Raw genomic sequence first — 23,059 nt, 5'->3', positions numbered from 1 at the left:
TGTACCTGATACCTGCCACTACAGGAAGGGCTCTCAGATCTTCTCAGTGGGAGGCATCTTAGAGACCCAAAAGCAACATAGCACAAATCTGCAGCAGAAGAGGTCCCTGGAGCACTCAAAGGAACAGAGAGAAAACAAACCAGGGTGTGCAATTGCAGGAGACCAGGCATTGGGACCCCGCCATGCAGCAAGTTTGGATTAGTAGCCTAGGCCATACCTCTGCATGTCCCTAAGATGAACTTGGTTTATTTGGACCTGAGGGTTCACATAGGGAAAGAAGCTGTGCTCCTTCCTCATGTGCTAGGGGTTCAACCTTATTTACTAATATCATAGGGCTGTGAGGAAGGAAAGACCCCCAAATCTTGAGTACTGAGGGTTCTCCGAGGCAGGTGACAAAATGCAGCAGAAGACACTAAGGTCAAGTCTCTGAGCAGGCCACGCTGGGAGCATATTCTCCCTGAGCCGGAATGCAAGAAGGAGACAGAATCCCCCCTCTGCCTGGGCGGATAGCTTCACCTCTCTGTCAAGAAGCAGGACTCTGGGCAGTGTGCCTCCTATTGCCCTGAAGGCCCACAGAGGGGGAGCGAAAGCTCACAGGGTGTTCCCATTCCCTCTGCCACCAACCTGGGAGACAGCTCTGAGAAGTTTCCAACAGAGCCCAAGCTGGGACTTACTGAAGTGTGGGTGGTAACAACCGTGTCTAGAAACACACTGTCCTGCTTTGGGGACTTGCCCTTTCTGCCCTTATAAAGAACTTGTCCCACAGAGATAGAGCGAGTTGACAAGTCCATGAAGGGGGCGGGGGGCGCAGAGAACCACGTGGGGTCAGCAGGAAGCAGCCTGGCACCTAGAAGTCCTCTTCCCTTTGCAAGGCAGAGTGATTGCTGCTTGCCCATGTCACCCCGATTTAAATTTCATTTCCGGAATTTAAACTACCATCTTTCAAATACTTATACCCACAGTTTGGTAACCTGGGAAAATAATGGAGCCAACGTACTGAGAATACACCTCTTTATTGCTGAAATCAATGCAGGGAAGGAAAGGGTGTCATGGCCATCAGGGGTGGCCGACACATTAGGGGCAGGGTAGGCTGCAGGACATCTTCCTCCAGGACAGGGAAGGCACTCAGTGCTGCTCCAGCATCTTCAGGCATCGTTGTTCTCGGGAGCAGGGGGTGTGCTGCACAGCACCAGCAGTCTAGTATTCCTCCGGTGAAGGGCTCTCCTGTTCCTAAACCAATCCTGTAACCAGAAGAGAGCCTTGTTTCAGTACACTGACTGTATCACGGCTGAAGAGCACATGCTGTAACTTCGTATACTGGCGCAACTTGGCTAACACTTGAGGACATATTTGGAACCCATCCCAGGCCTGGTGTATGCTAGGGGTGTCTCTAGCGCTCAGCTATTCCCTTAGCAAAGCACCAAATCTTTGACTGCTTAGAAACTCCATGTTTATTATGTAGCCCCAAGAAGGGTTGAAGAGGTACCTCAAGTGTATACTGACTGTTCAGAATGCTGGAAGCAACAGGTTCATTCTCACTGAAACACTAAGAACACCCCCTGAGTAGCCCCTGGGGACGTATAAGCCTCACCCAGTCCTTCAACTGAGGAACAGACCCAGAATATTGCCTCTTCTCCCCATCAAATGGTACTTTTTGGTTGCAGGCCCCGCCCTTTAAAGACCTACCTCTCTCTCCAGCCCACATCAATTGGTATTTTTAATGCATTCTTTCAGGAAGGATGCATAATCTAGCTCATGGTTTCCTGCGGGTCCCTGTGGTATCAACAATTATTAAGAAGATTTCTCTTGGGCTCCTGAGGATCCATAAAGGCCCGAGGCAGTAGTCTGTCAAAGTTTCCACCATGCTAGCATTGGTTAGTATCCAGAATGCAGATTTAATGAGACAAAGGGCACTTCTTCCGGCTCTGCTTCCTTCTTAGCCTCCCAGCACAGTGACTACAGGCCTTTTCCCTCGTGGGCATGTGGTCTGGAAAAGCCAGGGGTGCCTGGAATGCTGATCAGAGTGCACACACATCACCAGCAAAGGGAGGCAAAGGTGCTAAGAGCAGTTTGAGGTCCCTGGGCCCTGTACTGGTTCAGAACTAAGCTAGGCATCTGCCATTACAGACTAGAGAGGGGTGAAGTCGGAGAAAAGTTTTTCTGAGACACGCAGCGTGACAGCTGAAGGTGGACAAGAACGTGCTTTCTTCACTTAGGTGAGGCATGCGGGCTGCAGTCTCCAGAGCACCTTGGAGAACACGGTCTGTCCACCACATGGCAGACAAAGCACCTTGGTGTCTCCAGCTCGGCATGTCCTACTGAGAAAATGGAGGTCTGGGGACTTCTTGAACCTAGCCTGCCAGTGTACTGCTCTGGCACCCTTGGGATGCCATTTCAGGGTCCCACTCTGCCCCTACGCCTGTCTTCTAGGCAGAAGCATCACAAGATATGAAGTCCTGCCAAAATTATTCTTTAGAATACTGACCTGCACATCGGCTTCTGACACACCCAGCCATCTTGCAAGATCCTTCCTGAAGTGAAAAGATTCCAACATTTAGGCTTTGTGTTAGAAATGAAGGATCGAGGAACATGTACCATGTGCTTTTGAATCATTTAGGTCCACACTTGTGTGCGTGCACATGTGTACACACACCCACATCACACTATTCCTCATAATTTCTTTGAGACTAGCTTTAGCAACAACTTTCCTTCAGGGACCAAAATTAAGGGTAATCCCCCAAACACAGGTACCGAGTCAATGTGCTTAGAATAGAAAACTTCAGGCAGAACCTCCGCGATGAAAAGTCTTAGCAAAATTTTAATCTGAGGTGGGATCCGTCCCACACATCTTCCCAGCCACACCTCTGGCTTCTTTCTCATATTTAAAGACTCATTTAGAACAAGCATTGTTTAAATTTCCCACGCACGTGTCCCTTCAAAGGGTAAAAAGCACATTCATTCCCAGCGGGAATAGGGCCCATCCCCCTACTCCAGAAACTAGTTTCTCACAGAGGATGGGAGGATCAGGACAGGGTGGGTCTATTTCTTGAGGAAAGCAAGGATCCAGGGAGCTCCAAAGGAAAGCCTGGGCTAGGACACACTGCCTAAAATTCAGCCGCCTAGCAGGACAAAGTGCTTACCTCATGTGCAAGGTGGGGTGGCGATTCTCTTGGAAAAGCTGCTCCAGATCCTGCAGCTGAGACAGGGTGAATCTGGTGCGGCGCTTGACAGGCAGCCTTTCCCCAGTCTGGGGACTATTGGTGCCCTCAGGCATCGCCGCCTCTGGCTGAGGCTGCTGTTGATCCACGCTGCCGCCATGGCCACCTTCCTCGTGGACCTCGTTGTCCACGGGGCCAGAACTACCAGCGGCAGCATGGCCTCCTCCCATTTCTTCTTCTTTGTTTTCTCCCTCCTCTACCTCTTCTGTGGCTTCCTGAGCGAGACTGCACTGAGCAGACTCTTCTTGAGCAAGCTTGCCTTCAGCAAGTTCGCCCGGAGCAAGTTTGCCCTCATCAAGCTCCCCCTGAGTGGGCTTGCTCTGCTCAAGCCCTTTCTTGCCTCCTTCCTCTCCAGCCTTCAAGACCATTGCATTCCCACCTGAAACAGAGAAAATCACAAAGATAAAAGTCTGAGCATCGTGGCTCAGGGACCATTGGAAGGTCTAAAGAGGGGCCACAGGCAGGGCTGAGTTCCCGAAGCCCATGGCCACTGGCTTTCCCACTAGATTTCTTTCTTGGCCCCCGCCAGAATCCCGTCGGAACCAGTTTACTGACCATGCTGTTGTTCCTGGTCCCCATCAGCTCCCAGCTCCCGCATCCCGCTGAAAGTGTTGGAGCAGTCTTTGCGAGTCTCCATTCCGGGAATCTTCCGATCAGACACACCACAGTCCTGCAGATTCAAAAGCTGCCTCTCACAGGTCTGGCGCCAGACGACGAAATGAACTGCTCTGGCGCTTGACCCGGAAGGGCTGTCTTCTGGGGGCTCAACCAAATTACAATGTGTCCAATCACACAACCTGTCCTGCCCAGGCTGTGGGCTTGTCCTCTGAGGTGCCTAAGCAGAAGCAGTTTAGGGTTGCAAAGAGCAGAAGTACATAAAAGGAAAAGCAGCGAGTCTCTGGGGCGGGGATGCAGAACCTGTGGCTCCAAGTTGCCTCTGGACTTTAAATTCCAACACAGGATGCAAGTCACACAAAGACCTTCTCAAGCTCAGCATGTCCTTGAGTCTGGCTAGATCATTCTATGAAGTTATGCAAATGTCATTCAACCAAAACGAAAAAGACGCATCCCTTAATGAAGTGGCACAAATTAGACTCCATCATTTATGTGCCAAATAGTGGATTGCCCAAGTGTACACACTCACTGTGGTCGCTATCTCCGTCTCGTGTGATGGCAAACACGTGGGAAGGCCAGGGCAAGATCCTCCTGAGAGTCTGTGTTCTCAAAGCGCTGAGTCCCAGCAGTGTTCCAAGCTTGTTCTGATGGAGACCTTTCTCTCTCTACCTAGCTGGGCTTGTCCCAAGGACCTATGGTGGCCCAAAGACATCTCTGGGCATCACAAATCAGCCTTAGTCAGTGGCTCCAAACTCGTCTCACTGCCATGAAGTTTACAGATGGGAGGAATAAGCAATTCTGATGCAGTCTCATCAAAGAAGCATTGCAGGAGAGGGGGAGATTGGGGGAAAGTTAGAGAAACTCCCCAGATAGGTGACATTCCCCAAATTTACAAAGGCCACCGAGCTCTGTCATTTAGTGGACTTTGTTTTTAAAGCATCACGGCGGCAGCGATAGGTGACATTCCCCAAATTTACAAAGGCCACCGAGCTCTGTCATTTAGTGGGTTTGTTTTTACAGCATCACAGTGGCAGCGTCTGGACAGTGCCTGAGGTTATTGTTAGGAGGCGGCTTAGTTCTCTGGGATAGCACAGGCTGAGAGCCTGGATGCCCAAGATCCATATGGTCCGGCCCACACCAAAGAGATGATAGTGCCTTCTTCATCTGGCTCAGCCCCCCTCCCACCACACACCCTTTGTTCATCTGTGACTAAGGCTTTGCCAGGTGTTGATCCTTGTCTGGTAGCCACTAGCCACTGAGCGGCCTTGTGCCCCCTGACATTTCCTATGGCCCCCTTGCTTTTAATTGTACTTATCTCTCTTTCTGCTCACAGCTCCCTAGAAGCAACTGCAATTATTCTGCCTGTTCTGCTTTTCTTCCTGTTTTCCTTGTCTCCAGCGTCTCTGTGAAAGGCTTTCCTGAAACACGGAAGCGGGAGGCTTTCTCAGAGGCTGTCTTTCCCTACTCCCTCAGTTAGCTGCTGTAGAAGCCAGGCTATTTTAGGGGACAATAGTGCCACATGTGCTTGCTTGCTTTTCTTTTGACCCAAATTTGAAGTTATATTTATTAAATACTGGCCAGGATGATAGACATTGGTCAGGCCCACACCTGAGATTCCCAGAGCATGGCGCAAATTTCCATTAGTCAGAGGGTTGCAATGGCAAAAATCACAAGACTCTGGGTTTCCACCTTTGTCCAATCAGGGGCAAGCATACTTCCCATTGTTCATTCCTGCATATGAACCTTCCACCCACATATGATCAAGACTTCCTGTACAGTTAGGGCAACCAAACTTCCTCCCAGAAGTGAAAAGCCATGGCTCTTTATCTCACAGGAGCCCCCAGCATTCCAACATGTGCTTTCTTGAAGGAATTGGTGCCTGCCTGGCCAGCAGACTCTCTGGCTGGGAGACCGTTCTTATCAGTGTGAGATAGTGTCGCTGTGGGACTGGGCTTCAGAGACTCTGTTTCTCAATCTTAGTGCTCCTGGTTTGGCTGTTTCAACCTCACCCTCCATTTTAGCCCTAACTCCCCTGCACCATATGCAAGCAAGTTGCAAATGTGAACCTGGGTGCTTTTTCCTCACTATGGTCAGAGACCTACCTCCTGCATGGATCCCAGCCTTGGATTCTGAGATGAATTCCCCAAGATGCTGCCCCCAGGGTTTGGGAGAAGCAGATAAGCAATCGTTCATTCTGGGCGCCCCTGAGTCTGTTCATTCCATCTTCTTTCTGTAGAGTTCACAGGACCCCGAGGGGAATTCTTTTATTTCTGGTAGTTTCCTCCCAGGGCTCAGCAAAAGAGTGAGGCAGAGGGATTTCACTCTCTGATCGGGGAGTCAGCACCCTAAAAGATGGGTACTTGCTGTGTAACCCACAGGAGCTGTGGAGTGCCCTGTGGAAGTATGCACCACAAGTGAACAGCAAGGCCCACTGTGTTCCAAACTGTCACCTATGTGAGTCTGGGAACCAGCACTCTTCTCAGCCTTTTACCCTAGATCCTTTAAGCCCTATTGTCCCCATATTGAACTTGGGGAAGGGACTAAATTCTGTTGACTCCTTAGGATGCCTGCTGCTTGCCTGCTGGTTTCTAGCTCCCCAATCCCACACATCCCTGCACTGACAGGAAACCTTTACCCATGCACATATTTTTTCAGTGGAATGTCGGAGCTTTGTGAGTGTAATTTACTACTCTGTGTGACTTTTCTTTAAAGTTATCTTCTATGACTGATGCCCCAGGAATGAAATGTGTTAATGAAATCTTATAGCTCCTTCTTGTTTGTTTACATTCTTGATGCTCTAGGGCAGTGGTTCTCAACCCTTCTAATGCTGTGCCTCTTTAATACAATCCTCATGTTGTGATGACCCTCTCCCAACCATTTTCCTTGCTACTTCGTAATTGTAATTTGCTACTATTATGACTCATAATGTAATATCTGAGTTTTCCAATGGTTTTATTTAAGGTTGATAAATGCCAAAAGGCAAAAGGGGTGGCTACCCACAGGTTGAAAAGCACTGTTTTAGGTTAAGAAATGTGATTTTTGGGTTTCTACAGTATTTTCCCTGCTGACTCTGCCCCATCTACTCGCTAGATGGGGAACATACCTGCATAGAGTTTTTCCTGAGGGGTGGCTTTGTCTGAATCTGCATGTCCGCACACAGGTGCACTTCCAGACCTTCACTTGCAGAACTGTCTACAGTCAAAGCCCTGCAGCCCCCCTGGCCCATCCCCTAGACAGAAGAGAATCTGCAGGATGCAGGAGTAGTTCCAGAAATCAGGAAAGCACAAGAGGAAGGTGCTCCAGAAGGTTTCACACAGCTAGTTACAGCCATCAAGGGAAAGACAAGTGAATTGTAAATATGTTTTTATTGACAAGTAGGAGTTTAAAGACAAAAAAGCAAAACTTGAATCCCTGCCTAGGCAAAACCCAAGACAATGTTGTTTCCCTTCAGAGGATTAAGATAATTCAAATTAGCAATTTCAGAATTGTCGTGATCCAGCTGCCCTCACTCCCCCTGACTGAAGGTGGAACTTCCTTGTGGTCTGTAATTGACAAGGATGTTTGTGTTCTTTCTGGCCGGTGGGTCTCCACAGAAAGAGTAGAGGTATAAAAGGTTGCTGGGCAAAATAAAGGTTGCTGTTCTTGCACCTGAAAAGAAGCCTCCGTGTCTCAATGCTAGCACCCCGCCCCCCCACCCCACCCCGCCAGTCTTGGCTATCCAGGCTGCACTGGCTGCAGCAAAAGACCACTAAAGGGTGTTCCTTATGCTAAGATTTTGGTGTGTAGGGAGTTGACCACATAAACTCCCCTGAGGCTCTGTGAGAGAGGCCCATTCGTCCCAGATGCAAGCTTAGACTGGCACATCAAGCTCTAAGATAGTTCCCTGGTAGGGTGGGACAAGGTTTCAACTTCTTCCATGACATCCATCGAGAGTGAAGAATACTTACTAGTAGAACTTGGTAATAATGACTTCAGGTGTGTATTGATTTGGGAGTGATACTCTCTGAAGAATTATGTCTAAACAGTAATGTGGGCAGGGCTTTGATATCCGTTATTAGGGGATTTACCCCATAGGTAAAGGTCTGACCTGGCGACAGATGATTTTACAAACCAAAAATGTCATGCTCTCACAAGTGCAGTCAGGATGATCTTTCCAAAATGCCAACCTGACTCTCCTGCTTCCCTGCTCAGACACAGCCCATGGCTGCCCACTGCCCTTCTGACTTTGCCAGAGCCCAACACTGCCCTTCCCTGACTTCCTTTTCCATTTGAAGTTGTCACCAAACAGTGTTCCTTGGTTTGCCCTTTTTATTCCTGGCATGTCCTACTTTTTAACTCAACTCTGTCCTGTGCACACTTCCCGTCTTTCCTGCCTATGGGACTCTATACTGCCACTGGTACCTCCTATTACCGAGCTGGGATCCCTAGGGGCTTCTGGGAATTGGCCTGTGTAGTGTTGAATGTGTTCCTGTGCGCCAAGGTCTTCTGCTGGGAGCAAGAAAGCATTTAGGCAGATAGCCTGCCCCTAGATAAGAGGGAACGCAGCCCACCAATGTACCTGGGCCTCTCCACAGGGCTGAGAGGGTGGGATTTTGCTTGCTACCAGAAAACAGCAGTGTGCCAATATTTTGCTGAGTGAATGCCTGAGAGGCTGAAGGAAGGGTTGCTAGTAGGATAAAGGCATAGGTACCCACAAAAACCCTCGCATCCCCTTCTCAGAAAGCTTCAAGGAGCTCCGTGCACTAAGGGATCTGGTCTCGCATCCCGCAGCTTGCACTACTGGTGGGACCCTCTGGTGTCCTGAGCCCTGCGGGCTGCTTGACTCCCTTCCTAGCTCCATTTGACTGTCCTGAAACAGCAGTGGCTTCCACAAGTCCCTGCCATGACGGCCACCCCCCAACAACAGTCAACTGGATCATGATGTTTCGCCACCTCGTTTCCCTAAGATGGCCTAGTCTTACCTCGATTTCTTGTTTTCCCCTCCCTCCAGGGATAAAGTGGATAGTCAGTGAAAGGGAAGAGCAAGACGGACTCTTATTTACCAACCAGAGCACTTTAAACAGAAGAGTGGACACTTGGATAGGGAGCTAGAATGAATAAGCTAAGATCTGAGCAGGCTTCTGGGTACCTAGCCAAGGGTCACAGCAGCAAACTCTCAAGAGTGTCTCAGTATGCCAACTGGGCACAGTCTCTGGCAGAGCAAGTCTGCAGAGAGCAGGTCACTGAGTATCTAAAATGGTAGATCTCCCATCTCTGGTGTGTCTCAAAGGCTGAAGAAATTACCCTGCTTATGGCTGAAGCACCCAGTCTCCACAGCTGTGGCAGAAACAGTAGCTCTCCAAGCAAAAGCTGCATCTCTCAGAGCAGGTCCAGAGCAGAGCCAGGAGTCAGCTGGGACTCAGACTCCTGTCAAGAATCAGGTGGGGCTTTGTTGTTGTTGTTTTGGTGGTTTTGGCTTTTGTTTTGTTTTATTTCGAGACAGAGTTTCTTTGTAGCTTTGGAGCCTGTCCTGGAACTAGTTCTTGTAGACCAGGGTGGCCTCAAACTCACAGGGATCTACCCCCTTCTTCCTCTCAAGTGCTGGGATTAAAAGCGTGCACCACCACCTGGCTGTTTGGGGGGTTTGTTGTTGGTTTTGTTTTTGTGTGTATGAGAGAGAGAGAGAGAGAGAGAGAGAGAGAGAGAGAGAGAGAGAGAGAGAGAGAGAGAGAGAGAGAGAGAGAGAGAGAGAGAGACCCAGTTTCTCTACGCAGCCCTAGATGTTCGGGGAGTTAGATGTTCGGGGAACTCACTCTGCCGACCAGGCTGGCCTCAGACTCACAAGGATCCACCTGCCTCTGCCTCTGCCTCCCAAGTGCTGGGATTAAAGGTGGGTACCACTGCTGCCCAGCATGGACTCAGACTGGTTGGAAGGGGAGCATCAAAGGGATGAGTGTGGGTTGTCCCTTCTCAGTTTTCTTCCCTAGCCAGGTGAGGGTTATTGTTTGTTTGTTTTTATTTTTGTTTCTAATTGCCACAGTCTTCCCCTGGGACCTTGCAACTGACTATCTCTGTGAGCTTTTAAACACTGCCTACTACCGTTTCAAGGCTACTGCCTTGAAGGTAGGACTTTTTCACATCCTATTGTCTCTAGTGTCCACTGCTGCTGAAGAGCTCCGATCTCTGTTGGGGGTCCTCCTGCTACAGAAAGATAACCCTTGAGGATCTTGTTTACTCCTAGCAAGCCCCTCCTGCCAAGCCACCTGCCTGGGCCTGCTCTCTCTCCCCAGCCTTTCAGAGTTCTCAGCCTGTGTTAGTCAGGATTTGGAGCAGGACTTGAAGCCCAAAGCCAGTGGGGCTCCTGATTCCTTGTTGAAGGCCACTGCTGCCTCTTCACCACAAGGACAGGCAAATTCTGTTCTCGTTCTGCTCAGGTACCTGTCTCTCATCTTCAGGGCCTTCACCAGTTGTGTGTCTTTTCCTGAAGAGGTATGAACAAACCACAGATTCACCTGTGGTAAACCAAATTTCGTGATTCCAGCCGGTGAACCAGTCAGTGTGTCGGGGATTTTAATCGGGGGATATGTGAGAAGTTACCAGAGCACAGATCACTCAAAGGTAGCTGTATCATTAAAAGTCCTGCCCCAGCCTGAGTGGCAGCTCACGATAGCTGTACCCCTGGAGCTCTATGGACAGTTTGCAGGAGACTGACCTGGAGGATTTCCTCTCCTCGGAATTGAACTTACTTTACTACCCTTGGAAGGACTCTTGTGAATGCTGCAACTCTCCGGAATTTAGTACGTTTCCTAAGTCATATGAGCCTCTGCGGCCTCTCTCTTCAGGAAAGAATGTTTCGATTCAGAGGCAATAAATAGCTGTATAACTGTGGGTATGTAAATGGGCCAGAACCCCCCTGGCTTCCTTGACAAAAAAAAATAGAAACAACTGGAGTACAGCATGTACCAAGGCACATCCCACCATGCCAGCCCCAAAAAATCTAATTCCCACCATGCAGACGACATACTTGAGCACCTCCAGACCCACAGTGGAGAATTGGGAGGGGTTTTTCTGCCTCCACCCACAAACTGGGCCTAGACACACATTTCTCAGTGGCAGTGGAATCTGCCGTGTGTTGATTTCCTACCGTTGGGTCCACCACAGCAGAGAGGATAGAGATTGCCAAGCGCACTAGCCAATAGGCATCCACATACTCTGTCTTCACCCACCGCAAGGCATTTGGCTGAACATGGGCAAGCTCCCAGGGCACGCTTCTGGCCTTTCTTCTCAATGAAGCCTCCTTGGATATGGGCTGCTTGCATTTCATCATCCCGCCAGCCCGGGGAACCCAAAGAACCAAGCAGACCCCATTACTTTTCTCAACCTTCCACAGGAAGTCCCTTTAGGCAGGGACTTCCCAAGACAGTGCCATTTCCCTGGGGCCACATAGGTTTGGAGTTTTAAGTCTGACCTGAAGAAGAGAGTGGCATCCCAGGCATAAGGACAGTACAAAATAATCTGAACTTAACATGATATCGTTAAGGTGACTTATTTCCCTGAGCCACTGAAACACCACTGAAGTGGTATTAGAATCTGTTTCACAGTCACTACTGGTAGGAAGTGTAAGGTCTTTACATTTAGGTTATTTGTGTTGCAGTTTAGTGGAGAGTGAAAACTGACCACAATATGCAGCAGCCCCACGTGGGAGTTTGTAGATGGGGAGAAAGAGAAATTAGTGCCAGTCGACTGGGAAAGAAAAGGGAGGCAGAAGAGGTGAGGGGCCGTGGAGCTTGCTTTTAAAAAGGCCTTGATGCATGTGTCCAGAGCCTTGCAGCAGACATGCAGCGCATGACGTAGTGAACAACCATAGGCTGGCTAGGCCTTTGTCTGAATATTGACAAGCACTAGTGCAGCAATGGGACCCTGGGGCTGGCTAGACATTTGCATAAATACTGACAGATACCAGGTGGTAGCAGGCGGGCCAACCTTATGCCTGAATGCTAACAACGTGTGCTTGTTCTAATGTTCATTTTCTAGTAAGAAAACAAGGATGTTGGAAAATGGACCCATTTGATGCTAAGCAGGAGCTGTGGGATTCTCCCAAACTGCCTAGGCAATCTTGAACAAATGGACTGTCGGAAAGCCAGGCGGAGTTTCTTCATGCCAGTGCCAGCATTCTTGAACGTTCAAAGGGCACTGTGATAAAATTATGAAAGGGTTGCAGGGCGGTGGTGGCACACACCTTTAATCCCAGCACTCTGTAGGCAGAGGCAGGTGGATCTCTGGGAGTTCGAAGCCAGCCAGCCTGGTCTACAGAGCTAGTTCCAGGACAGGAACCAAAACTACAGAGAAACCCTGTCTCGAAAAAACCAAAAAAAAAAAAATATGAAAGGGTCACAGCTGATTGTCCTGGCTCCTCAAAGTGCAGCCTCCACCAGGAATGTTTAAAACAGTTTGCGCTACACTTTGCTGTGCTATTAACCTCAGCAAACTCTAGAAGACTTCGAAACTTTTCCCACCCAGGGGAGAGGGTGGGGAACGTCCCCTGGAGGCCTAGCAGAGAGGTGATTGCTGCTAAAGGGAAAAGCCTAGGATTGGTCCAAGCATAGTCCTCCGTGGTTAGGAGAGGTGCTAAGAGACAACACTGCAATTGGGCCAAATATTTCTTTTCAGATGACGTAAGCAGGCTGCTCGGGCTGTGCGTGAGTCTACAGGCAGACAGTCTCTTGCTTGCTCTCCTGTGACGTTGCAGCATTAAATCCAGCGACAGTTGCTTTTCCGAGCCTACTAACTATTTCTGCCTGGTGAGAGCAGAAGCACCCATTCGGCTTACCAGCCAGTAATTTAGGAAAGCAGTTGTCCAGGATTCGTGCCGTGGCCAGCTGGTCCCACAGCCCGGCTGAACAGAGGCAAAATCCCTGTTGATCTCCTTCACAATTGGCTAGTCTAGTCACATGGCAGGGCCGATGGAGAAAGATCAACTCTACTCTAAATACCAATGCCTGTATGGGAAATTATGCTAATTACTGTTATTTCCAGCTAAGAGGTGCGTAAACTGAGGCATGGGAGGTACTGCAGTTGGACAGGACAGCCATACTCATGAGTGAGGCTGCCCTTTGGGAGACCCCATGGGACCCTTTTGTGATTCCCTGTATAGACTTTACTTGGCCCAGACACTTAGATTTTTTGGGAGATTTCCTTCCCATCTCCCGGCCTCACAAGATGACCCTGTTTCTTCCTAGCTACCCTGGTCCCGGAGTTGGGAAACTTAATAAAAACTAAGGAGTTGGGGGACCTGCCGTGAGGGTGTGCCTGGTGACCAGGCAGTGACCACCGTGCTCATAGGGCAGGGGAGCTTGCTTGTGGAGATTCAGCTAACGTTGCCAGCAGCATTCCGGACCAGCACCAGGCAGATAACCCAGGGACCAGGGATCACCATGGTGCTGGCAGAGCACAAATGGTCGTGGAACCTGAGGTTCTAGAGACTGGGGAACAGCACATAGTCCCCATCGTGACAAAACTTTAGCTTCCACCATGGCGAAACTGGCTGGCCCTGCATTTGCGAGGGATCACAAAGCTGAAAGCCTCTGTGCTCACCATCTGACACAGTGGCCTGCTGTTTCCAGACCTGGTTTCCTTAGCAACCGTCCTTGCAGCCAGCTTGTCACAAGGAAGCAGCTCAGCGATATTGGAGTGCTAACGGTTACCACAGTGAAGCCTGAGAAAAAGCCCTCCGAACGGGGTTCAGACTCCACACTCCAAAAAGCAGATATATGGCTGCCTCAGCCTAACTGAGGGTGTGGCCCTTGTCCTTTGGACAGCCATGGATTGCCTTAGGTACCAGGAGCAAAGTGGATTCACACTGCTATGTTGCTAAGGATGGAGTCTGGTCTTCTGGGGGCTGATCCAGTGGGCATTGCTGAGGGACAGGCACTCTAAGCTGACAGTCCCTGCAGCCATCCATGCGGTAGCAGTGAGTAGGCCTCCACCAGGCGCTCAGAGTAGGGGATCCTCGTACACTGTACTGGGCTCACTGGCGGACGCGTACAGACTACGTAGCAAGTTGCTGCAAGAGAAAGGCAGGCCTCCCTCCAGCTACAGTTCTTTTACATGGGGTTGTCTCCTGCATACTGAAGGGATGACAGGTTGCCAACCTCTATGGAATGGGTGCAAGACCACCTGCCCACAGAGATGACATCTCTAATGTCCCATATGCAGAATGGGGCTAAACCTCTGATTTCAGGGTCTGAAGAACAACAGGATACACTGTCCACTGATCTGACCAGTGCTAGGCCCTGTTCAGGCCCAGCAATAATAATGCCTAAATCTCCTCGTGTTGCCAGTGGGCAAAGTGAAAGAGAGAGAGGGAAACTATCCTAATATTACCCAACAACCTGGGAGAAAACACAGAAACAGACTCTCTGTAAATACACAGGAGAGGTACAATGGACTAAGCCAGCAAGATTAGCCTGAGCCCTAGTACTTCAGTATCCCCACCTATCACACTGCAGGTTCCAGTGGCAGAGGACAGTCTACCCAGGTTTCATGGCCTTCTCCCTCTGTGCCAACAGCATCTAGTTCTAGCCAGGTCAGTACCACTGCATTTAGATATAGTTGTTTTGATACACTGGGGTTTACTGCTTTTTAGGATTGTACAGAGAACATGCGTGGATAGGCTATTTTAATGTGGAAAATATAGGGATTAAGGAAGAAATTCAAGACTCAGCAATGGTAACACACGCCTTTAATCCCAGCATTCGGGAGGCAGAGGCAGGCAGATCTGGAAGTTCGAGGTCAACCTGGTCTATGGAACGAGTTCCAAGACATCTAAAGCTGCACAGAGAAACCCTGTGTTGAAAAGCAACAACAAAACACCGAAACAAGAAAGAAATACAAAAGAAATTTGAGACGTGAAAGAAAAAATTTGATCCTTTAAGTTATAATCAGTCTTTTACACAGCCATACCGCAGTATGGTTTTGATGTATTAGGAAGTCTCTTGATTCGGGTACAGGACAACCTTTCAATTATTCATTAACAGATCAGACTGAGTCTCGGCGCATGCCGAGAGAACCATGACATGACATGATAATCACACGCAGGGACAGTGTGCAGGAAATAAATTCATCAGCTGATCAACAAAGCCAGCACTGCGCATCACTATCATCAGCTGTGCCTGGGAGACCCCCGTCTCCATCCTTCTTCCCCAGATGGCTTGCAGCAAGGGTCCCTCAAGTTTGCAAAGCAGAACTCAACCGTAAAGGCAGTTCTCTGGTCTCTTTCCCCCAAGCTGCTTCTTCAGATCCTGTTTCTAATTCACAGGGGAAAATAAAACTGATTTTGCACTAGAGAGCCCTCGGGAGTGAAGAATGGTGCATCTCGAACTGTCAAGTTTCTGTTTTTTTCTTGTGCTTTCTGGAGTAACGCTTTGCAATGCAAACGCACAACTTAATCCAGGCAAGAAGGACTAGAAATGATGAAGCACAGAGCCAGTGTCTCTTAAGAGGAGCTTTTAGAGGATCCCTTCTGCTAAGCAAAAGGAAAGACACTGGCCCCTGTTGTCAGCAGCTCCACTGCCCACCCATGATATCGTGTGCATACGGCACAAACAAGCGCACCGGGAAATGGTTAAAAAGAATGTATTTAGTGGGACCTGGTAAGATAGCTCAGTGAGGGAGACAACTGAGACAGGAAAATGGTTACCACATGTACATGAAGACCTGAGTTCGGATCCCCAGCACATACTGAAATGCCAGGCCTGGTGGTACCTTATTCTAATCCCAGAGCTGGAGATAGGTGGATCCCTGGAGCTCACTGACCAACCAGTCTAGCCAATCAGTGAGCTCTGGATTCAATGAGGAACACTATCTCAAAAAGGAACATGGACCAAGGATGGTGGCACATGTTTTTAATCCCAGAGCCAGAGCTCTACAAGTTCAAGGCCAGCCTGGCCTACAAAGTGAGTACCAGGTTAGCCAAGGCTACGTAGTGAGATCCTGTCTCAAGAAAAAAAAAAAACTCAAAAAGGTAGAAAGCCATTAAGGAAGACGCAAAACCTTGCCCTCTGACCTCTACATGTACCTACACACAAAACATGCATGTCCACACACATACAAACACAGACCAGCTGTCATACTCCATTACCTCCTTCTCTAGCATGTTTTCATCGCCTCTCTTCAGACTGAACTCCAGTACCCCCTGTAAACTTATAAATAAAACATTAAACGTGAGAAGCAAGCACAAAGGCCTCTGACATTGCAGCACTTCCATCCAGATCAACAGTCAGCCTCACGCTGAGGCTAGACGCCTCCTGTGTGGTCACAGTTCCACACTGCCCTCTGCTGTAAGAGGAGCATGTTCGAGTTTCCTTTCTGTTTGCCATGATAAAATACTCAGACCAAAAGCAACTCATAGGGTATCCAGTCCATCAGTGAGAGCAGTCAGGGCTGGAAGTCAAGCAGAGCCTTGAAGCAGAAGCAATGGAGGGAGGTTGCCTGCTGGCTCATTTGCAGGCTTTCTTACACGGCTCAACAACACGGGCCCAGAGATGGTAACAACCCCCAGAGGGATGGGCCTTCCTCTGCCAATTCACAATCAAGGCCATCCCACTACAAACGGGGCCACAGGTCAATCTGATCCAAACAATCCCTCCGGTGAGCCTTCCTTCTCAGACTGGCACACATTGTCTGACAAAGCTAACTGGTAGAAGAACAGAGACCATGTAATTAATTCTTGGAGCTCCGCACAGTGTGGTACCCTGAAGGAAGAGCTGAAGGAAGAGATACGGTGGTAACTTTCCCATCCCAGGCAGCCCTGAGGAAATGCACTACCTGGAAATCACAGTGGGCTGTAGATTTTCGTGTTTGCCTGCTATGATATTCAGCCTACTAAACCAAGAGGAACTCTTCCCTCCCTGATGGAATGCTCGATTTAGGAATAGAAAGGTGACGGGGGCAGTGTGACGTGGTCCTTGGGAGCTACTGTAGTAGCTATCTCAAAAACACTGATGGACATGTAGCTTCTGGCCAGTGATTCCTGGTGCTCAGGATCCGGCAGCTGCACTAAAGCAGGAACCTGGCCTCATACACTAGAGGCCTAAGCCGATCACGTGACGTGAACGGAGGCTTGCGCTGAGCAGCTCAGCGTAGGGGCCTGGATGATCACAGACTACCAGAACTGTTCAGCACCCAGGTAGTAGCATACCAGATCCTCTATGAGTTCCACAAGTTCAGGGTTTCTGGACCCAGCCTCGTGCCGTGGGGCTAGCAAGGCGCTCAGGAGAGAACTGAAGCTGGATTTCCTCAGCTCTGGGCGTCTTCTGCTAGGAGCTACTCCCGGAAGAGCCCAGGACATGTGCCTTGATCAGCAATGCAGTCATCTCCCAGGGCTCACATACGGATATGGAAGATGGCTATGACATGGGTTTTGGATTTTGGGGGTCAATCAAGCATTCTTTTGACATGGAGTAGGCAGTGTGTTGTGAAGAAATGTACGAGATTGTAAGAAGAAAGAATGATTGCCCATGGCAGTGGAGAAGTCTGGAGGAAGAAAATCCTGGCATATCACTGAATCGATGTTTGGCAGACTGAAGCTGAAGCAAAGTATAGCAGCTATTTATTTCTAACCTGGGTATCAGTTACTCTGAGACTTGGAATGGTGTGCTAGAGATCTTGCTGCTTGAAAACCTGATTTCTTTTGGCTTTAGAAAGAGCTACTCGTGGTGGCGCACGCCTTTAATCCCAGCACTCGGGAGACAGAGGCAGGCGGATCTCTGTGAGCTCGAGACCAGCCTGGTCTACAAGAGCTAGTTCCAGGACAGGCTCCAAAGCCACAGAGAAACCCTGTCTCGAAAAATCCAAAAAAAAAGAAAGAAAGAAAGAAAAAGAAAGAAAGAAAGAAAGAAAGAAAGAAAGAAAGAAAGAAAGAAAGAAAGAAAGAAAGAAAGAAAGAAAGAAAGAAAGAAAGAAAGAAAGAAAGAAAGAAAGAAAGAAAACTACTCAGGTACATATAGCAAATTCCAAGACATCCAGCACACAGTAAGGGATATTATATTTCAAGCCACTTAACCAGTGTATCTCCGCTGCGCCATTCATCAAATCTTAAGAGTAAGAAATTGCAATTTATGTGGCACTATAAAGACAAAAATAATTCATACATACTTCAAACCCCTAGAAAAGCACAAAGAACAAAGGTATTATACAAGTATGTGTTTCCTACAGAACACAAATGGAATGCTGATGTTCCTTACTCTCCCAAACCAGCGCTCTGCTGTAAAGACAGTGGAGGAAGTCAGATGAGGGCAGTTGCACGGAATGGACTTTTAGATCAGGATCATGGTAGATACGTAAATTAAAGCATCTCTGCATGTTTAACATGGGTATGTGCAATGAGGCATTCTCTATGACACTTTCACGTTCTGCTATGACAAACATGACGAGAGGGTCTATATTTCAGAGATGACGAAACACTGTGATTTTTGGACCCATCTAAAAATATTCCAGGGTAAATCTAGGGGTTGGCTATTTTGGTAGGGTGCCAGTAGAATCCTATTGGCTAGACATCGTAATTGCTGAAAGTAGACAGTGGAGTACAGAGTGTGAAATTCTACCCTGCTTGTGTATAGGCATGGTATCATCTATAATGGAACAACCATAATTCCAACCATGCGCCATCCGAGGTAAGCAGGCAAGGGGTACATGAAGGGAACAGGAGGGGTTGGTGTGGGAAAGGCAATGTCCCCCCCCCCCGCAAGTTCAGTGTTGCAAGAGCAAGTTTGAATGATCTTCCAGGTTCCCAAAATTGGTTGGCTTAAAAACCCTTTTCTGACACACTTTGCGGTCTGTTTCAAACAAGTAGCTTGAGGATGTCTTGAGAAAATAGCCTCAGAAGATCAAACAGCAGGCTAAGGAGATCTGAGAACCCTAAAGAAGCAGAGACTGCTTCATGAGAGCAATGCGTTTTGGGATCAAAATGCATCTTTTTCAAACTGAATTGTTTCTTGGATCTCCTGCTTTTTCTCTTTCTCTTCTGTTAAAATTTTGTTGGAAATTTTACCTTTAATATTTTAATTTTTTTCTCAAACACGTAGAAAGTTTCTGTGTCCTTTGTTTTTCTCTGCACTTATGCATTCTGTTGTTATGGGAACATGACCCAGGCCAGCAAGTGATTTGCCCAACCACTCGGAGACTACAGCAGAAATCCCTTAGCTATCAGACCAAGACCCTTGCTAGTGCTTCAAGAAGACAGACCCACATGAAAACGTTTATTGTTTATAAAAGTGGAGTTCAAATGGTGTGCGCTTACATATATACAGCTGGGGATAGGACCCCACCTCTAGATACATTTTCTGAGCAATTAAACACGTTTCTTTTTCCTGTGGTGTTCCCCCCTTTTATTAACTGTAGATTTTTTTTCTCGCGTAATATATTCTGATTACGATTTTTCTCCCTCTATTCTACCCAGTTTCTCCCCACCTCCCCTACCGTCTGGATCCACCCATTTCTACCTCTCCTTAGAAAACACACGGGCTTTGGCACAGGAAAAGGCCCTTTGAACAGAAAACACTGTTACCTTAATGCACAGGCACTAAGATCAACAATTAATAAATGGAACCTCATGAAACTGAAAAATTTCTGTAGGGACACCATCATCCAGATGAAGCAGCAGCCTACAGAATGGGGAAAGATTTTTTACCAACTCCACATCTGATAGAGGAATAATATCCAAAATATGTAATGAACTAAAAAACAAACAAACTAGATGGAGCTGGATAGATGGCTCAATGGTTATAGACATTATCTGCTCTTCCAAAAGACCCAGGTTCAATTCTCAGCACCCCCATGGCAGCCCACAACTGTCTGTAACTCCAATCCCAAGCAATTTGCACTGCGTGCACATGGTGCACAGATATACATGCAGGCAAAGCACCCAGACACAGAAAAATTAAAAAGTAAATCTAGCCAGGCCGTGGTGGCACACGCCTTTTATCCCAGCACTCGGGAGGCAGAAGCAGGCAGGCCTCTGTGAGTTCGAGACCACCCTGGTCTACAAGAGCTAGTTCCAGGACAAACTCCAAAGCTACAAAGAAACATTGTCTCGAAAAATTTTTTAAAAAGTAAATCTAAAAGAATGCAAAAAGTAAACTAGATATCAGAAAAACGAATAACCCGATTTAAAAATGGGGTCCAGATCTGAATGGAGTTCTCCAGAGAGGAAACTCAAATGGCTAAGAAACACTTCAAATGAATGTTTGATACCCTTTGTTGCTAGGGAAACACAAATCAAAACTACTTTGAGATTCCAGCCTATACCTGGCAGAGTAACTAAGATCAGTAAAGCACTTGACAGCTCATGCTGGAGAGGATGTGGAATAAGGAGAACAGTTATTCTTTGCTGGTGGGAGTGCAAACTTGTACAGCCACGAGGAAATCAGTGTGGTGGCCCCTTGGGAAGGTGGGAATTGATCTACCTCAAGAGCCAGCTATATTATTCTTGACATATAGTCAAAGGATGCTTTGTCCTACCCCAGGCATGCTTGCTCAGCCATGTTCACTGCTGCTCTATTGATAATAGCCAAAAACTGGAAGCACCCTAAATGTCCCTCAACAGAAGAACGGGTGAAAATGCAATATATTTACAAATAAAATATTACTTGCCTGTTTAAAAATGGTATCATGAAATTTGTGGAGTAAATGGATGGAACTAGAAAAAAATATGTCCATGTATGAAGATGATCTACGATGAAATTGCCCAAAAATGGGGGAGACAGAACCCCAACTGGGCATTTCTTGTCACCAAAAGAAGCTTCCAGCGCCAGGAATGGGTTACATATAATTGAGTAAACAACTCAGGTTGTTGCCAAGACTATATGTCCCTCTCCACAAACTGACAGCAAGACCCCATTGCCGAAGAAAACACCTGCGCAGCTCGCTGAACATGGAGAAGTCGAGCGGGTGTCAACACAGAGCAATTAAGCTAGTTTCCAGGGAGAAACTGTGGTTTTCAAATCTCTTCAAATCACATTTTCTAGGCAATTTGGCCATTTCACATAGACAAGTACAGTTCCCGTTATCTTGAAAAAAGCAAGATTTACTCTCTGAGCAGCTGGCAGCCAAGGTCATTTCTCCAAGGCAGTTTGTCAAACACTTGCTTCTTCGGTCAAGAGAAAGGGGCTTGAATGACTAGGCAGGCAGCAGTTCGTCAAAGCAAAGCTTCGGCAAACTTAAACTTTCATTGAGTCAGAAGTATATAACTCTATTTCCTTTAACTCCTTAGAGGGTTTAAGTGAAACCCGTTAGTGGGCTCCCTGCCTTAAAGCGGTGGTTGTGGCAGAACCCTCAACTTCATTACTTATTTTCATGTCATTGAATATTGTTTTCTGAGTAAGTTTATTAGTAAATTCATCTTAATCATTTTTAGTTGATGTAAAAACTTGTCAATATGTCTGTCCCTCCGCACTGTCACCCTCCTGACTTTGTAGTGACATGCATACAAATGTCTGTGGGAGCACAGATTGTTTGTGCTGGACTGTAATCACAGCATGTGGGGGACAGCAGCAGGCGGATCTCTGTGAGTTCAAAGTCAGCCTGGTCTGCATTGCAAGTTTCAGGCCAGCCAGGGCTACACAGTGAGATCCTGTCTCAACCCAAAAGATATCTATGAAAACACAACATCAGTTTCCCTGCTTGACTACTTCTTCCCAACAAGATGATAACAGGCTTGCCTCCTGCTTTGATTTTAGTGGATGTCTTAGGTTTTTCACTCTGACAAATTTGTTGCTTCAGTAACGGAAAGAGTAAAAGAACCAGTGTACAGAAATTCAAACATCAAAAAGATCAAGTTATTTCATATGCCAATTTTGAAACAGGCACTAGTACTGCATTTGATGAATTGGAAGTGGGTAAGGTACATTTGAACTACAGATAAATAACAAATAGCATCATTAGTGTAAACATGTCTCTGATATTGCAGGTAAAAATTTCATCAATTTATGAATCTGTGAACTTGAGAGGTTGAAGCAGGAGGATTACAACATCAAGGCTAGCCTGGGCTTCATGGGGAAGGTCTGTCTCAAAAAAATATATATCTTTTTATCTCTATTTTTTAAAAAAGCTTAATATTTTGTGGGTTTTGATGTTGTTTTTAAACCTCATAATTGTAAATTATAGACATTGTTGGTTGTAGAACTAGCTTAAATAGCTGTCGCTTTCCATACTAGTCCGTTTACATTTTCCTTATATTTCAGGATTTAAGAATTAAAGTGTATTGAAACCTTTCTATTTGTTGTCTATCTGCTCATGCAGATATGCGAGCACACACAGACACACACACAGACACACACACAGACACACACACAGACACACACGCACAGATACACACACAGACACACACGCACAGATACACACACAGACACACACGCACAGATACACACACTCACACAGTATCCAAAACACAAGAGGAAATACTTGTGCTGTCACCCTGCCATTCTCTGTCCCTTTCAGACACATCAGGCTCCAGACTGAGAAGCAAGTGACAATAATAGATCTGCTGTCCTATGCCCACCTTTATCTTGGATGATAACCCACCACCACTGGACCAGCCAACTCCCCCTCCCCTTTAGCTCCATGGCAGCACCACACCCCAGCCAGGGATGTTACTGTTTCTCTACTTCGCACACTAGATGGTTCTCTGTCAGAAGGAGGGCGGTCACCTGCCATCTCATAGCTGCTACGGGAAGGACAAAGCTAACAGGGTTTTGTGAAAGTTCCACGTGACATTCTTTTTTTAGCACAAAAGAGGCTCCACTTTTCATGAAACCATGGAAACCAAACAGGAAGCTCTTTCACTTACTTATTTTTCCGTGCCAGAACATCAGTCTCAGAAATGTGAAGGACAGACATGGAAGCACAGGACTCACACTGCCAGAGTCACGTGGTCTTGGAGCTGACTTGACACGCAGGGCCCCTGGCAGGTGGGACGGGCAGCAGGCAACTGGAGCCCTATCCCAGAGGGCTCCTTCTGACTCCATCCTTTCGCCTCTGGGCAGCACCTGGCCTAATGCCCACCCTCTTGGCTGGCTCTGCCTTCCATGAGTGAACTTCTCCAGCGCATCTCCTGTTGTGACAGCTGAGCCACAGGGGCAGTGACTGCTTCTCTTCCTACCTTGCCTGCTTGCCTGACTTCCCAAAGGGACCCCACGTACCACATTTGTAATTTTGCACAGATATTACAGGTTTGAGGGCATAGGTGGTTC

The 23,059-nt window shown here is 47.6% G+C and overlaps 1 protein-coding gene across 2 annotated transcripts; it reads right to left on the bottom strand.

The window, feature by feature from the left end:
* Positions 1 to 1,013: 1,013 nt before the first annotated feature.
* On the bottom strand, positions 1,014 to 22,959 carry LOC121441684 (homeobox protein Rhox5-like). 2 transcript variants are annotated; one of them, XM_041642900.1, is made up of 5 exons: positions 22,657 to 22,959; positions 3,774 to 3,888; positions 3,141 to 3,597; positions 2,486 to 2,531; positions 1,014 to 1,241 (listed from the first exon to the last, which is right to left on the bottom strand). In XM_041642900.1, the coding sequence occupies exons 2-5, from the start codon at positions 3,853 to 3,855 to the stop codon at positions 1,146 to 1,148; spliced, it is 681 nt and encodes a 226-aa protein (XP_041498834.1). In that variant the 5' UTR covers positions 3,856 to 3,888; positions 22,657 to 22,959; the 3' UTR covers positions 1,014 to 1,145. The 2 variants fall into 2 exon arrangements, with proteins under 2 accessions (XP_041498834.1, XP_041498835.1); XM_041642901.1 differs by lacking the exon at positions 22,657 to 22,959 and adding an exon at positions 4,363 to 5,220.
* Positions 22,960 to 23,059: the final 100 nt, after the last annotated feature.

The sequence above is a fragment of the Microtus oregoni genome, unplaced genomic scaffold (assembly GCF_018167655.1).
Source record: "Microtus oregoni isolate MIOR12 unplaced genomic scaffold, Mior012 000080F_ref0000499, whole genome shotgun sequence".
NCBI classification, from domain to species: domain Eukaryota; kingdom Metazoa; phylum Chordata; class Mammalia; order Rodentia; family Cricetidae; genus Microtus; species Microtus oregoni.
This window is presented reverse-complemented; position numbering and strand designations above follow the sequence as displayed.